The sequence below is a fragment of the Melanotaenia boesemani genome, chromosome 4 (assembly GCF_017639745.1).
Source record: "Melanotaenia boesemani isolate fMelBoe1 chromosome 4, fMelBoe1.pri, whole genome shotgun sequence".
Classification (NCBI taxonomy): Eukaryota; Metazoa; Chordata; class Actinopteri; order Atheriniformes; family Melanotaeniidae; genus Melanotaenia; species Melanotaenia boesemani.
In genome coordinates, this window is record NC_055685.1 from 18,610,569 (window position 1) to 18,628,883 (window position 18,315).

The 18,315-nt window shown below is 36.6% G+C and overlaps 1 protein-coding gene across 1 annotated transcript; it reads left to right on the plus strand.

Annotated features, from left to right (window-relative positions):
* Positions 1-272: 272 nt before the first annotated feature.
* On the plus strand, positions 273-14,179 carry ednraa (endothelin receptor type Aa). The gene is made up of 8 exons (XM_041983604.1): positions 273-528; positions 1,456-1,992; positions 3,741-3,868; positions 5,578-5,776; positions 9,757-9,909; positions 10,074-10,207; positions 11,383-11,491; positions 11,860-14,179. Exons 2-8 carry the CDS (start codon positions 1,483-1,485, stop codon positions 11,995-11,997), a joined length of 1,371 nt encoding a protein of 456 aa, XP_041839538.1. The 5' UTR covers positions 273-528; positions 1,456-1,482; the 3' UTR covers positions 11,998-14,179.
* The last annotated feature ends 4,136 nt before the right edge of the window (positions 14,180-18,315 follow it).

Consider the following 18,315-nt stretch of genomic DNA (forward strand, 5'->3'; position numbering starts at 1 on the left):
TGCAAGTGTGTGTGTGTGTGTGTGTGTGTGTGTGTGTGTGTGTGTGTGTGTGTGTGTGTGTGTGTGTGTGTGTGTGTGTGTGTGTGTGCTGCTGTTGGAAATGACTGTCAGCAGGCGGTGCCTCTGAGAAGGAGGAGAGAGGGGGTGATGTTTCCAAAGGGGGCCCAGTCTGTTACCAAAGGGAGGTGGAGATTTTCTATCCCACCCAGTCAAAGTGCTCTGTGGTACTCCGACTTACACACACACACACACACACACACACACACACAAAAGATACTCATACACAAACTCACAGACATACACAGTTGAGCACACACACTCAGACATACTGCAAACTCTCCACAGGAAACTGAGCCATAATGTGAAGGCACCTCAGAGCAGACGGGTGCATTGCTCAAACCAAGAGGGATACGGTGCAGCTTTGATAGTGCGTTAATTACTCATGTGATGTGATACAGATGTCTGGGGGCTTCAGCTGAAAGTTTGCCTGACGGTTTCCAAGGGGGCCAGGCAGACATTTTAGAAGCGGTAGGTGAAAACCAAACGTATTTATTATTTATGGATAGATCAGTTTGCGTGCTGTCACAGATCCCAACAGTGTCATGCTGATGCTAAACTGTGATGCTACTTGAAGGGCTGGCTGCTAAATAGTTCTTTGTGTACTTGGTGACAGCAGGGACTTTGAACAGGAAGAACTTTGGGCTATAAGAGTTGCCTGTGCAACATGATGAAAAGGGCTTCACTATGGATCTGATAGTTTGAAACTTTATCTACACCTTACCAGCTGTTTCGGGGGATAAATTGCTCTGATTATGTCCAAAAACTTTGTTGTTTTTCCTGTGAAGAGGAAAGGATAAAGGCTATAACTGTGTGTTTAGTTTTTTTAAATTTCATCTGTTTTGAATTTTAAACTTTAGTCTAACATTGGCCAGCTTACTGGAAATCAGCCCCGAAGCTCTTTTGCATTGCTAAAGAAAGAACTCATAACCACATGTTTAAACCTTTCGAAATTAGAAACAGAAGGAGAATGCAGAGTTGAGGAGATAATCTCATGCAAATCTATGCAAAGGACTTCTACATATAATTATATATAACTATATATATAAGTATTGTTGACTTAAAGACATCAATTACTGCTCATTCTTCCAGGAATGACTGAGAGCAAAAGAGGTGGCAAATAGGCTTTGCTGATGCTTCATCCTCACTGATTATAATTAGTTATGGCATTTTCCATCTGTGCCTCTTTGGCAAAATATTTTTGAAGTCTTAAAGACATTTTTAAACTTCCCATGTAGTTTCTGAACAGGACAGCAATCTTTTAAAACTTCTTTGTGTGTATTGGTCCATACCTAGACTTCACTGTTTCTTCAGTTTGTCTGCAGAGCAGGTGTTGTGTGTATTCTGAAAATAACCTTTTTATCCTTTTTCTCTCCCCTTCCCCCCCTTCAACACCAGTGACATATTGGGACAATCTTTCAATCAATGAAATCAAAGCGCTCAACTGGTTTGATAATGGCCAACGCAGCTGGGCATATGTTTATGCTAATAGTCTGTATGGCAGCCAGAGGAATGTGCCAGATAAACGGAGCTGAAGCGGAGGACTCTTTCCCTGGCTTTCCGGTACACTCCACCCTCCAGTCTCCAGGTTTCTACAGCACCGTCAGCCCAAGCACAGGACCCAGCCTCCCCCCGTGGGCCCCAGGAGCTGATGCACAAGCTTTGGGATCCAGCTCGGAAAATGAAACTGTTGTTAAGACACTAGTGCCACCTCCAAAGTGCCTTATAAATCCCTCCATTAACAGCTATTTTAAGTACATCAACACTGTAATTTCTATCACAGTCTTTGTGGTTGGCCTCGTTGGTAACGCCACCCTCCTGAGGATTATATACCAGCACAAGTGCATGAGGAATGGGCCCAATGCCCTCATTGCAAGCTTGGCTCTGGGCGACCTTATCTACATTTTCATTGATATACCTATCAATGTATACAAGGTACAGTTTCACTCCACTGCTGCCTATTTAATTAAGCCTCAGTTTTCAAGCTGCTGAGTGGTATGTCTTGCTTCTGATATGATGAAATGCTGCAACAATGGAGGGGACACACACAGATTAAGTGGAATATCACAGACGGGAAAAGGGAGGAAGTGGGAAAGGGTCCAGGGAGTCTGCAAATAGACGGGAAAGTATAATCAGTCAGGCAGTGTTATCTTCCTCTTGTGGTCAGATTAGCAATGAGAGGAGCAGGGATATGGTTGGTTTAAATAAACACAGGAGTCAGGCTGCAGTCATACATGCCTCTGGCCTTATATTGACTGGAGAAAATAATTACCTTATCTACAACCTATATTTTCTTTTTGTTGTTTTCTATTTTATTCATTCCTATTGCTTCTTAAGTAAGAAATCACTTGATGGGTTCTTAACTCAGTTTTTACTGAAATTCACAAAAATATATTTTTATCCAAGTTACAAGAGTTCAAAAAGTAAAAAGGTGTAATTAAGATTAATGGTGTTGTGTATCAGTGTGAATGTTTTTCATTTGGTTGTGGGTAATGGCTTGTTTTATTGGTTTTAATGAGAACTATTTATTGTATAGCAAGTTGTCAAAAATAGCAAAAAAGTGGATTTAGTAGCTGTTCAGTCTTGGTGAGGGTATTGAAAAGACCCCTAATTAGCATGAGGGAGACAGCTGGTTTCAGTTTTGCGTGACTCATAACGTTTTTGTTTATCCTGGACTTTAAAATATGAAGCGTTTGCGTGACTTATATAATAAATTGCTGCAGCATTTGTGCCTTGGTTTGATTTATGCCAGTAAACACTGTCTTGCTCTGTGTAATAATAAAGAAAGATGGCAAAATGAAGCGATCAGTCAACCTGATCTTCTAAGCCACATTAAAGGATGTCATTTTGTGAGAGAAAAATGAGAAAGCCACCTGGTTAAAATTAACTTGGGACTCTGAGGGCACAATGTCTTTGTAGTCTGAGCAGCACATGTGCAAGAGGAAACAAAAATCTTTTGGGGGGGGATGCAGTTCATGCACAAACAATGAAACAGCCACAGTCACAGTGCTGAAAGCCCCCGTTCACTTCCTTGAGGCAAGGACATTGTTTCTGAAAACACCATCCTTTGATTTGTGTTGTAGGGGAAAAGTAAAGTCCTTGCTTTTATTTTTATTATTATTTTTCTTTAGTATAGTGTATATGATCAGAAAAAAATACAATATCTGTGAAATGTTAAAACGGATTAAAAATCAATGACAGGGACATGTCAGAGATTGTTTGGTTAATTCTTAACAAGTCAGTAATGTTCTCATTGTTAGACAGGCTCAGTCTTTTATGTTAAAAAATGTAAGAGGTTCACACATCTGTCAAATATTGCATGGGTCAGTTGTTCAACAGTTTAAAAATAATGTGTAGCAATGTGGCATTGCAATCAGTTTAGGGATTTCATCATGGTTATCCCACAATATCTTTAAAAGTTCAGAGCCTAGAGAAATCTATCTTTTAGCACTTGAAAGCACCATTAATGGTATATGGTGCCATCAAGAAAAAAAAAATATATTTATATATATATATATATAGACACACACACACACACACACACATATACATACAGGGTTGTAAATTAATTAAGACAAACAGCATGTTACCAATGTGCATGTGATCAATGTTAAAAAACAGAAATGGTTGCAAATTCCTTTGAGTAACACTGATTAAGTGTCAACTACATGTGTTTCTTTCAGCTCCTGGCATCACACTTTCCATTTGATGACAGTGATTTTGGCCTGTGTCTTTGCAAGCTGGTGCCCTTCCTGCAGAAGGCCTCTGTGGGCATCACAGTCCTCAATCTATGTGCCCTCAGTGTGGACAGGTCAGAACATTTCCACCCATGTCAATTTAGTGATTAACTGGCAGTTTTGCAGAAACTGGCAGAAGGTTAATGGTGGTATGTGTGGTTCAGTCAATATTTTTGATTACAACAACAAAGTAAGTTTAAGAAATATTCTGTATTCCCAAAAATCTTGCCATAGAAAAATCCTTTTTCTATGGTGTTTAATGAAACCTTCACTCAGTTTTATTATGGACATTATAAATGTCATTAAATATCTTTAGATTTCATCATTCTGTACATAAGCAACAACTTTCTAATGAAAACTGTATTAGCCATGGCCATGGTTGTGGTCATGGTCATAGTCATGGTCATAGTCATAGGAGCATCATTTTTGTCCAGGTGCAGTGATCAATGCTTCCTGTTCATGAACAAGCAATTACTGATGTGCAGAATGTATGGTGGCAGCCAAATTAGCAGAAAGAAAATCAAACCAATTTGATTTCCCAATTAATTCCTATTTCAGTCAAGATAAATGTAGCTGTAGATAAATTTGTCACAAATTATTCTCTAATATAAGTGAAGTCATTCAGAGATTCAGAAATTGGCTTAGACAAATTATGTAAACATTTTTATTAGATTATACAAAAATGACAGAAAAACTGAACAAATTACCTTTAGGTCATTATTAACGGTCCATTGTCATTGGAGAAAAACTTGTTATTTTCCTACTTCCTACTTTCCAACTCTGGAATAAATAAATGATGGTCCTGGAGTGCAGAAGTTCAGTGTCATCTCTCTTACTGCAGTACTCAGCTTCAAGGATAAAATACTTTACCTACTCTAAATAGGCTCCAAGGTCCAAACAGACAGACTATTTTAATGACCTCTATTATGAGAAAGGGCAGACTACAGTGCTGTACTGTTGTATTTAAGTGCACATGCTCTCTATTTGTTTCCAGGAAATGTAATGCAGATCATCATCTGTGGGAATTATGAAACTAACTGGGTCCCTTTTGTATCTTTTCAGTGTTGTAGGAAGAGAAAAAGGTGGATACATTACTACTTAGTAAAATATAAATGCCGCCATGTTGTTCAACAGAGAAATTCAAATGTGTCATGAAAAATATATTGTTTTTGCATAAAATCTTGATGCATGGTTTTACTAAAACATTTCGACAAGTGGTTTCTATTAATGAAACAAACAAGCAAACAAGTATTCAGTGCATGGGAAAGACAAGCCAACACACAGACCTCTCTGCCAACAAGGGGCAGTCTGTTTGGAGGCTTCACAAAAATATAAATATTAGATATTAAAGATAAACAATTGATCATCTATCCTCATTAATTCTTAACATTTTGATAGTCTGCTGACTGAGCAGTTTGTTGTATTTGGTGTGCCGCCAAGCATAAAGACATTGTAAACATTGCCAATCCAGAAGACATAAAAGAAACAACTTTACTGAATTTTAAAGATTGACTGCTATTGCAAAAGCAACTGAATGTTTGCAGAGTGTTTATTTTTACAAAATAATATGTGAATATGTGATGTGATTAATTTTAAAAAGTGGCATATGCATTAGGTGATAGTAACTTCATCTGTTATCCCAGAAGCACTAATATTTTTAAAGTTAGAAACACATTTTATTATTTTATTTTTTATTCTTATTAGTTTATCATGTTTACTGATTTTGTTTTGCATGCACAAAGCAGCCCGCTGAATCTTGACTCTGTATCCTCCTTTCACACAGGTACAGGGCTGTGGCTTCCTGGAGCAGAGTGCAGGGAGTGGGCATTCCTCCCTTCACAGTCATCGAGATTGTGACTATTTGGGTGTTGTCGCTCTTCCTGGCAGTACCTGAGGCTGTTGGCTTTGACATGGTCACCTTCAACTACAACAACAAAACCATGCGCACTTGCATGCTGAACCCGAAGACAGATTTCATGAAGGTATTTATTTTTTATTAGTTTTATATGGAAACCTCAGGAGCTTAAATTCTAAGTAAAATCTTGAGTTAATCTGTCAGTCACATGATTTTTTTTCCCCTCTTTGTTTGTTTTTAAATACATTTAAAAAGTTAAAATAATACTATAATTCAAAATACAAATGATTTTATACAACAAATATCATTAAATTATACTTACATGTTTGTACAGAAGAATTGTCTTATGTAGTAGCATAAAAAAAACATTGCTAAAATAATGATATTGGAAACTTTCCTATTCAAGCATTACTTGAAGTGAAAGTGCACCTTCTGCTTAATGTCTGCATCACTTTAAATGTATTTGTTATTTGCTTAGAGTTTGAGTGTTTTTAATGGACCACTGATGTACTGATGCAATGTTTTGATTATATTTGGATGTATATTTTTAGTGCATCAATACAGCTTTTAAAGCAATCGTCTACATTTCCTGCCTGTCCTGAAAATATGGAAATAACTGAATATTTTTAGGACATCAAGAAACTGCAGGATGCAGTAATACTTAAAGAAGGTGTAACAGTTCTCCAGTAATCCATATTTTGAGTAAAGGATCCCTTTCAGAAATAAACTCAGTCAGCCTGGTCTTTCTTTTCGTGATTGTGGCCTTTTCACATCCTTGGAGCACATAATTGATTGCAGGCCAAGTGCAATTACTGAGGCCTTGGGGCCTCAAGCTGGGCAACATGTGTCATTCCATATGCACGAAACTGGAGTAATCTCTCCCAAATATCAAAATAATGCTGAACTCTAAGAAGCAAATGCTTCTTAACACTATAATTTAATGGCAGTCAAACAGTACTAATCTTTATCGTTACTACAATTATTTTATTGTTAGTTACTACTTATGTAGTATACTAGACTTGAGAAGAGCTCTGCAAAACAAACAAACAAAAAAAATTCAAAGAATTTGTGTAAGAACATTTGGTCACATTTTTATGGTTTTGAAAATGGGGTGTTCTAAAAGAGCACATTTAACATACTTTTATTAAAACTTGGGCCATGATGACACAGTGTTTTGAGAACTTGTGTGATTTTAGACTTGCTGGTATTCACAATGATTTTGCTAGCAGTGGAGCACATAAATAGGTGGTGTTTTGGGACTCTTAACAGTTTTTAATACAAAAGCGTGGAATTCCTCATTATACCACATAATCGGTTATTTTTATAATTTATGCATACATCACTTATGTGTGCTCGTAACTGCTTCGAAAGTCAGAAAGCTAAGCCTTCAGTTGAAATATGAAGTGGAAATTAGAGCGATTCTGGACAGTTATTGTGTATTTGATTGTTCAAATTGTAACGGCAAAAAGGTACGCAAACAGGAAATGTGTTTTTACTTATCATGAAGAAACACTGGTGAACAGCCAGGATTCGTGTGATTGGCTGGGCAAAACTGCACTGGCACTGGCCCTGGCACCAGTGCTTATTCTCAGTTAGGGCTGCACAAGGGTGTGGTGGTTAGTATTGCAGCTTCACAGCAAGAAAGTCACTGTTTTGAGACTCAGCTGGGGGGCGGTACGAACGATGGTCTTTCTGTTTGTTTCTGAGTTTGCATGTTTCCCCCGTGTATGAATGGGTTCTGACCAGAAACAGAAGAATTTAAAGTAATAATTGTAATATTGCAGGAAGTTATTTAAATACAGGCTGCACGATGCGATGCAGCCCGTCACATCAAGAAGGTCGTTGGTTTGAGCCTCTGCTTGGGGGGGTGTGAACGTTGGTCGTTCTGTGGGAAGTTTGCATGTTCTCCCTGTGTATGCGGGGGTTCTCTCTGGGCACTCCGGCTTCCTCCCACCGTCCAAAGATATGCAAGTTAGGTTAATTGGTCACTCTAAATTCTCCCTAGGAGTGAATGTGAGTGGTTGTCTCTCTATATTGCCGTTGTGATGGACTGGCAACCTGTCCAAGGTGTACCCTGTCTCTCACCTGCTGATTGCTGGGATGGGCTTCATCTTCCCCACGACCATGAATTGGACTAAGTGGTACAGACAATGGATAGATGGTCTCCGTTTGTCCGTGTGATGTCACTAAATATGTGGACGGAGAAGTCATGAGAAAGCGACCCGAATAGAAGGCAGTTTGAGTCGATCGCTGTGAAAAGTATGCAGTGGTGCCCAGCCTGAGGCCCAATCATTTTTACCCCAGCCAAAGAAGAAGCAATGGAAATAGTGGAGTTGTTTGTTAGCAACAAAACTCAAAAAGTTATGGACAGATTTGGACACAATTTTCAGGAAATGACAGAAATGGAAAAAGGAATAATTGATTCAGTTTTAGGGGTTTTCTGGATTACTACAAAATAAGAAATTACAATGGCTTGGTGAAGGTTTGTGCTCTCTGGGTGCTTCTAGTTCAATAAATGCATTAACTCTACAGTTTAATGAATTAGCAATCATCAGGTATGTGTATATGAACAAATATGTCATCTATCCAATTGAAAATAAATTGGATCAGAGATTCTAGCTGACATATTTAGCTATACTGAACGCTCAATAAAGTCAACAGTTGTGTATTTACATGATGTAAAGATGAGCCAAATTAAGGCCATAATGTTTGTTTATTAAAAATTAAAATTAGGGTTTTTACTATGAACTTTGAAAAACAAATAATTGGATAAAAATAAAACAAAATTTCTATATTAATTTTAATTTCATCTGGGATACATTTCTTTTTCTAAATAAACTTTAATTATTATTATTATTATTATTATTATTGTTATTATTATTATAAAGGTTTGGTATTATACATTTTTTTAAGTTTGTGTTCTTTCTTGTGTGTTCTTTCAGTTTATAATTTTGTTTTTCGATTTAGATCTTTCTGATAAACAACACATTTTTCAACAGCTTCGGATTTTTTCAGTTTTAAACTTTTAGCCCAGATCTGGTGCAGTGGGCGTGGCTACAGGAGACACGAAGGTGGAATGAAAACAGCACAAGGGAGGCTGAAGGCAAACCATCTATCATGTTGCCTTCAGGAAACATGGAAATTGATAGAATCTACAAAATACCTGAAATGCTTTGTCATCATATAATTGGCAGAGAATATGACATTCCCTACTAACAAATCTCGGTTACTAGAGCTGTTTCAGTCAACACTGTGGACAAATTGCTGGGGTTAGAGTGGGAAATTACAAGCATTTTCCCCAACCAAACCTCAGAAGTAGACATTTCCCACGCTCTCAAATTACACTGCGTTGCACTTCACTGAAAGATGTCCAGAAAACAATGGAATGAGCAAACAACTCTCCACATCCATGCATCTTTCGGTCTTCCACCTTTGTTTATGCATCTGTGTAAAACAGATTAGACCAATTAGGATGACTCCGCAAAGTAGTTACTCTAAAATAAATTAACTTACCGCTCCAACAGCATTACCTGAGGAGGACATTATCATACCAACAGAGGTGAACCACTCTTGAACTGATGCCCATGAGCAAGGCATTTAATCCCTCCCATATGCCCCACAGGTGCCAAAACATGGCAGCTCACTGTTATCTAGCAGAGAAGGGTCAAATGCAAAGGCAAAATTCCTAATCGGGATTAACAAAGTAAAAATGATTCTTTATAATTATAAAGCTTAATAGTTTCCACTTCTGGTCCTTATGGCCCTTTCAGTTTCAGTCATTAAAAGAAATATTTTCCTTACATGGATAAGGTAGGGGAAATAGAAACCAGGTTGAGTCTAAAAGCTCCAATCAAGTCCAACTATGATTATTCTACAAGAAAGTAAACACACTGTTTTCAGTCAAAGGTTGGTGGAGTTAAATGTGAAGCTAAATATACTGGGTAGCTCTAAGGAGTTATACATTATGTGTGTGTGCAATGTGGACAGCTCAGATGGACAGGGTTGCGGTTACAGCCCATCAGTGTCTGATTCAGGTTGCTCAGTCAATCATAATATAACTGCATTTAAAATCTAATGAATATTGATACGATCCTTATATTCCTTTAGTTCTATAGAGATGCTAAGGACTGGTGGCTGTTTGGCTTCTACTTTTGTGTACCATTGGCTTGCACCGCCATCTTCTACACTCTGATGACCTGCGAGATGCTCAACCACTGGAATGGCAGCCTTCGGATCGCACTCAGTGAGCACCTCAAACAGGTTGGACAACACTTTAAAATAACAACGAGCTCTTAAACTTTAATAAACCTAAATATGTCTGATTATCATTGTCAGCCATTGCTGTAACGTTTTAACTTCCATTAAGCCTACACTTTATGTTTCTTCTTTAATGGTGGAACATTATCTGATGTTTTTCTTTGCAGAGGAGGGAGGTGGCCAAAGCTGTCTTTTGCCTCGTATTAATCTTTGCCCTCTGCTGGTTCCCACTGCACCTGAGCAGGATTCTTAAGAAGATGGTTTACCACCAGAACGATAAAATGCGCTGTGAGCTGCTGAAGTGAGTTTCTCCAAGAACACACAGTACCAAATAATGTTTTTATTTAAAAGTTCAACATTTTACTCTGGGTGTCTTTTAGAATAGCTTCAAATGTTTCAGTTTAAAAGAAACCATATGTTTCTCATACTATGATGAAACATCCCTCCTCGTCACTTTCTGTCCCTTTAAGGCCACCACTTCATGCTAAGAACGGCTGACTTGTAGAAAATGGTTCCGTGCAGAGCTACTTATCCTTTGCTTGAATGCCAATTAATTTTGGCACGCATTAAAAAAAGAAAAAATGATGGTGATGTGGAAAACTGAGAAGTAATTGAACTATGAATGAGGTGTTGGAAAAACTAACTAGGCAAATCTAATGTGATCTATGAAAAGCCACTAAAAAGAAATGTGGACCAGATATGTTTCTACTGGTTTATGGCAAATACAGCAGGCTGCTTTCTACTGCCAGAAGGAGGTTTTTATAGGTGATGCTGCTACTGTTTGTAATTCAGTTCAACAAGAAGTTATCCTAAATAATCCTGAAGGAGTAAAAAAAACAACTGCTGTGGGCATCCATGAGAGTAAAATGTTCAGTGCTTTCTGGGATAATCTCAAATGATACGTCATATTTGGGAAGGTGGTGGTCTGTTACATGAGCTCATTGTTTTCCACCTCAAACTAGAAACAGCTTATGAGTCATTTTAATCTTTTCCAGGTTTGCAAAGTTATTCCCATCAAATCCATATCAAAACAGACAAACAACCTCAAAAAAGTTTTTTTTTCTGTAATTTAATAGAAGTTTTTATTTGTTTTTTCAGTTTTTCCATTTACCTTTTCTTATTCACTAAAATGAAATCAAAACAGCAACGCAAGCCATTGCAGACCTTTTACATAAAAAGAGCTCACAGGAAATTTATATTTTACCAAGCATCACCTTATCATCTCTTTTAGTTTAATTAAATTTGGCATGGTAGCTTTTGAGTAATCTTGCCTACAGACAGAAAAATAGATGAACAGAAATAATCTTCTATCACTACCTCAGCTCTTACCAGGTGGAGATAAATGCTTTATACCACATCAGTGATAAAAGAAGAACTACAAAAAAGCATTACATGGTCTTTTTAAAGTCATTTTAGGAAGGAAAAATGCACGTAAATACAATAAGTTTTTTAAATTAATCTTTTCTTTATTTTCAGTTTCCTGTTGGTCCTGGATTACCTCAGCATCAACCTTGCAACAATCAACTCGTGCATAAATCCCATTATATTATATTTTGTCAGTAAGAAGTTCAAAAACTGCTTCAAGGTAGGTAGCCTCCCATTACATTACACACACACAAACACACACTTACACAACTGTCTGAGTTAGTCAGGCTTGTGCAGCAATTATACTCAACCTTTTGTCCATGAGTCAAAGGCTGTGATGGTGATGACATTCTATGAGCAACATGTAAAAGCAGCCTGATGATATATGTTGCCACATTACTGGCTGAGGTCACAGACTGCAAATGTCTGTCATGGGAATGGGGCTGAAGATAAATCATCCCCTAAGTTTGCATGTTAAAGGGGGTTTGTGGGAAAAAATAAGAGACTAGCTCCACATATGGAAAAACCTTGTGGTAAACCCTGACATGTTAAAATGCTCTCCCTACTCTCTTTGCATGTTTTCTAAAGTCATGCTTGTGCTGCTGGTGTTACGCTGACAACCAGCTGAGCAGCACTGGACCGATGAATGGCACCAGTATCCAGTGTAAAAGCCCAGAACCCAACAACCTCCACACTGACCGCAGCATCAGGAAAGACAGCAAGTGACAGCTCATCTGAGGAGTTTGTTTTTTAAAGCTTTTATCAGTATGAAATGCAAACAATTCTCATACTCGTGTTAAAATATATCCATCTAAATAATACTTTTATCAAACTACGCTTGGACTGCTGAAGCAACACAAGTCTGGACACTACGTATCAGGAACTGGAATAAAAGGCCCAGACAATGGAGTGAGTTTCCTGAGCCCTTTCAGCTGGCTTTAACTTCCTAAGATAAACTTTGGTTCCCACACCCATGGACAGTGACACCAAAGCTTGAGAGGATAAGGGGGGGAGCAGAATGAGGAGGAGGACTTTTTCAAGGGATGCAGCTGAACTCTATAAATTGCTCTCTGTCAGAAGCCAAGCATGCTATTCCTGTAAAGGGCAGCGTCACTGGGAAGGATGATATACAGAAGGAAAAGGCTGACTATTTACTGTCAGAGAGAAGACATGAGTATTTGCTGTTCCCAGGAGTTCACCACTCACTGATGATAAGAACTGAAAAGCCAAGCTGCCGACAGGAGCTACTATTAATTTTCATGTGCTTGGCTCTGCTGTGTATTTTACTCATTTTATTGAAATACCCTGTGGTATAATTACAAGATTATTTGAAGTTCCTTTGCTTAATGTTTGACACTGCAGTTTTTTCTGAATCATAAAAGAGGACAGACGTATGTCTCTAAGCAAAATTATGTTTCTAAGCATTGACAGAATTGTCATCTCAGTGCAATGATATAAGGTTGATAATGAAGTCTGCATGATACACAGACTTCCACATTTATTATCATTTGAAACAAAATATTTTGCAGAAGAATTATATAAAGTGTCAGGATATACCAAAGTACCTGGCATTCTATAAAGGGTTGGAGGTTTTAGTTTATATAGGTGAGTCTAGAGTCAATATTTTCATTGCAAAACTCCAGGGAAGTGTTATTAAACTTGCAGTACAGAAACCTTAGCATTTTTTTCCCCCCACAAGACTTAATTTTACCATCCAGATACACAGTTATTGTATCATTCATGCTTCTATAACCCACTGAATAAATATCTGTATAGTCTTCACTTTTATAAAGTGCTATATTGTAGTGATGATATAAAGTATATTATTCAAACTACATTATCTTTGTAATGACATATGCAAATATAATGTGAGAAATGCAGCACGCTCATGAGGAACAGTTTAACATTTTGTGAAACATAATTATGCGTAGTTTAGTAAAAAGATACTGCTCTCATGTATATACAGTCAGCTGCTTGTTTAATTTAGCGTCAAGACAGGAAGTGGAGGAAAACGGATGGTCAATCTTTGACCAAAGTGAAAAGATCTTCATCAGAATTCACCCAGCTTGTGTTTTTCATTTAATCTTAAATATAACTTCAATGGGAGGATGAGGTTGTAATTTGCTGCTCCAAATTAGTCAAAAGGGTGAGATTTAAGCGTTCGTTGTCGACTTGTTTACCCATTATGTCTCACCGTCTATTTTTATGTTCATCAAGTAAAATATATGTGGGGGAGGCTGGTGTAAAAATACTCTGGATGAAGCTTATAACTGACCCAATAAAATTCTATCAAATATGTAATAATTTAGCTTATTTGTAAAGTTAGGTAATAACTTTTTTTTTAAGTACAACAACTGAATGAGCAATTTGTTACTGTAGACTGTTTTTTGTGTGGATATATCTATTTAGTGGATAAGCTTCCATAATCTAAATTTATCAGCTTTTGCCTTTAGCTATATTTAACAAATAGACATGACACTTGGACATAACTTCTAGACTAATTCTCTGCACAAAAGGGAGTGAGGGTATTTCTCAAAATGTCAGTCTGTTGATTTTATGTGAAATTGTATTCAGCTTAAAGTAAACTTTCCCATAATATTTTATATTTGATATGTGAACAAACATAAATGAGGCTTGCATGTGTGCAAGCTGTTACTTGCACTTCTCTAGTTGGAGTGTTTTGCACTTGTGTACAGAAGAACAAGCGACATCCTCTCTGTCCCATATTATTTTACCACTATTCATTAAAAGCAATGCATCATAATCTGTGGTCAGTAATTTTGTTGTCATGGATTTACATGATGTCCCTGTGTAAATGCTGCTGCTTCAACCAATAAATCACTTTCTACCCCCACTGTAAGAAGGAAGAAAGTTTATTTTACTGTTGTGCTGGTTTCTCCAAGAACTTGAGGGGCCCCTTCTGTTTTTCATCTGAGTCTGTGAGAAAAAGGCGTCTGGGAGTGATTTGGAGTGCACTGTGACCTGCTCAACAACTGAGCCCTAAGCCCTAAGCCCTAAGGGTTGCTAATGTCAGCAGAGAGGATGTGAAAGGCTTGGATGGTGGGAATTTGATACATATAATTTAACTTCTCATCTCAACAGCCAAATAAAGGATGGAAGAAACCGGTGGGACTGAACTAGGCATTTTGTGTAATAATAGTAATAGATAAAAAGTTTTCTCAAAAAGAGAGAGTCAAAAAGAGACAGCAACCAGAGCCATTTAATCCTATACAAAGCTGATAAGCTTCCAAAATCAACAGACTATTGTAGCAGCCAGAGGTTTATCAGAAATTATTCTGTTATTTGTTTCAGCAGCTTGGAGATAAATCTCAGCCAAGACATAAATGTTATGAAAGTGTTTCATATTCCTCACATTAAATCACATCACAATCAGGTTCCAATAACCCTGGACAAATATTTAATAGCTTAAACTTACTAGGGCATAATCTGTCATTGTTTAATAAAGCAAAATAAATAAATAAATATATAGAAACAGCAAATTAATACTATTACTTGAAGTTTTGTAACAATATGATAAGGACAGAAAGTGTAGATAAAGCAAATAAGAAAACTGAAATAGGAAGGTTTTACTTCTGGAATTTGGTGGGAACATTGTTTCCTGCCAGCAGTGAATTGAATTAAGCCCAAAAACAAATAACAGAGGATCTCAAAAGACCACATTACTTCTCCATGCAGAGCTTTTTCCAATGTGTTGTTGTAAGTTTGGGCCAAATCACGGAACAACTAGTTTATAAGGAAAGATATTTAGATTCATCTTTGATCGTGTGTGGGATTTCTACAATTCTCATTTCCAAAAATGGTAGGGATGTTTTCAAAACTGAAACAAAGTCTTTCATCTGTACATTTTTTAGTTTATTAGAAACAAATTAAAACAGAATAAGTACAGAATATACAAGTAACATTGTTGTGGAAGATTCTACACAATAAGCTGATTAAATGGAAACGGGAAAGAGTGTCAGAATTAGGTATAAAAGGAAACGTCCAAAGGCTTAGGCCTTCCAAGCAATAGGTCATGGCTCACTGCTTTGTGACAAACTCCATAAATAAATAAATTGATTAGAATAAATATGAACGTACCATCATGAATTGCTATGCCACTGTGATCAATATAAATGTATGAGACTGGGAGTACAGTGAAAAACCATTTTCATCCAACCCAATCTACCACTGCTTTCAGAAATGGATATATATATATATTTATATATGTTCTTACTTATATATATATATATATATATGGAGGCTGTTGAGCAACTGAAATCCTATATTCAACAAAAATAAAGCCAGATTCCTTTTGAAAAACTCCTCAGTTCTCAAAAATGAAAAAAACAAAACAAAACAAAAACACAAATAAATCGATCTGTTTATATTTTCAAGATATAATTAAATCAATCAGTAAAGACACAGAGAATCAGTTTCTTTGTACTTGTGTCTCTTTAAAAAAAAGGCTCACACTTATTAATAAATCAAAATTATATTTTGTGGTTTGGGAAACTTCTAAATCTTTCTGAGTAGGGTTTACTCTGTCCTTTCTATCTTTCAGCCATTCATTCTTCTGAAGATGTTTATGTTGTGTAGTAATGGCATTTGAATTTTTACATTGTGATCTCTTATCTTAAAGGTCAAAAAGTCACACCAAAATTGTTTTGTGTCTATTTTGAATGAAATTCAACCATTTGAAATACATTTTCTCACTCATTTTTGCATATGACCCAGTGATATCATGCAGTTTGATTGCAACTGCTCCGTTAAATATGGTAGAAACAAGGCCAAAAAAAAGAAAATATAATAACCCAGAGCCCTCTCTGCAACTGGGCTTATTTGCGTCCCAGGTTTCCCTCATGTCCAGGAAAAATAAAGCAGCAGAACAAGTAAGCAAACAGGCTGTCATAAAATCTTCTTCTTCAGACCATGTACTACATTTGTTTACAATGTTGTAGTCAGGAATAGGAAAACTATAAAATGCAGAGAGAGTGGGGAAAGTGGGATGAATAAGCTGACAGCTTGTTTTTGCTTCAGAATCTGATCAGTCTCACCTGGAATAGTGTGTTGTAACTTTAAACTGTAAGTAACTCTGATGTACTTTTCTCATGACCTATGTGTAACAGAAAAGACTTGTTAATGTACATATTGTATAAACATATATATTAATATATAATATTAGTAAATATTAAAATAATAATAGAAAAAAAACACTCCAGGTTTGCAATTTCCTTCTGGGATTAATAAAGTATTTATCATTTCATTTCTTTAAATTATGTCAATTTACAGAAGCTTAGAATGATGTAAACCTGCAACTTTTGTTTTATATAACTACTTTTCATGTGGTATGACTTTGCAAAGCTCTCTAACTCCATCCTTCTCATGCTGTTATTCCTGAGCGGTAACATAAATGATGAACTGAAGGGAACACTCTCAGTGAGTCAGAACATTTCCTGACACACAGGCCTATGGCAGGCATATTTAGATAAATAAGTAATCGTTGAACAATTGCATCGTTGTGTACTCCTTTGACAAAGGAGGTGCACTTTTGCTGATGGGTTATATCCCAGCACTGAGACAGTATGTCTCCTCCTTTGCTCTGCATTGATTATTATTAATACTCAGACCTATCCATTCTCTTTATCCATTTATGTGTTTCCTACAAGGTACATAAACGACCTACTATGTAATTCAGTGAGGCATGATGGACGCCACATCCTTTATGCTAAAATGTGTTTTTGGGTTTGATCAAACACAACATATGTTTGTCTACCCTGCCCTTACGTGGCAGTACCCCGTATGCCATTTTTGCATGGCAATGCCTTCAAGCTATCCACCATGGCACTAGCTCAGAGGACTTGTGGCAAAGACTATTTCTAATTCATAAAAGCCAAAAGGATTGATTCAAAATTAATGAACAATCTGTCCTGCAACAATCAGTGATTTCTGTGACTGTGGGGCAGTGGATATGTGGTGCAACAGAAAGAAAAGTTCTGTTGCCCCTCATTTAAGCAAAAGATAACCCCATACAGAAGTGTATTTATACTCACTGAGTGAAAGGGTAGGTTCTGATGGGTATTTTTTTTTATCAAATGTCATCATTTAAATTAAAAAAGAAAAATTTGAGAAACCAAGGAACTCAGTGCAAACAGAAAGAAAGAGTCTTCAGTTAGGAAGCACCCTTTTTAAGGATTGTTATTCTGTATCTGCTGCTGCAAAAACACAAATTTCCTCTGTAATGGATGAATAAGGGATTATGCTATTCTTTTCTACTGCTGTTGTCTGATGATTATTTTTTTATTTGAGCAACATTAAATGTAAAACATAGAAACTTCCTATAAATTATGTTCATGTTATAGGACATTTAAGTGACTGCAGTTTATATATATATATAGTTTTTTAAATTAAATTAATTTTCTACACATTATATGTATAATCTATGGCTGGTAGAAACATTTAGATTAATTCCATACTTCCCCTGTAAATCTTTAACATGAATAAACTGCATTGACTTTTAGTTTTATAAGTAGTAGTAAATATTGAGTCACACAGTGTACACACACACACATATATGATTATTAATGCTGTTCTGATCTTCAACTTGGCCTTGAAAGTGTCAATTTGAAAAACTAAAACTAAACTTAAATGTACAAGAGCCAAAGAGATACGTCATGAAATGATTGATAGGTTTGGAGGAGTCATGGCATCAAACTGAAACAAGTAGTCCAACAATTGCATCAACTGACCAAATAAACCATCACATCTTCTCGAACTGTAGATGGCTTAATTTGACACTAAGAACTGGAAGAGAATAAGTAAAAATAAATAAATAAATAAATATATATATATATTTTTTTTTTTTAAACTGAAGCTTTTAACCATGCATTATTAAGAGTTGGGTAGCTTAAAAATGATTGATTAACATTGCCATCTAGTGGCGAAGGAATAGATGATTAAATTGAAACGCAACCAAACCTACTACATGGCTGTGCTTAATGATTGGCTACTGGCTACGGACTAACCAATCAGATTGTTTCTGTAGAT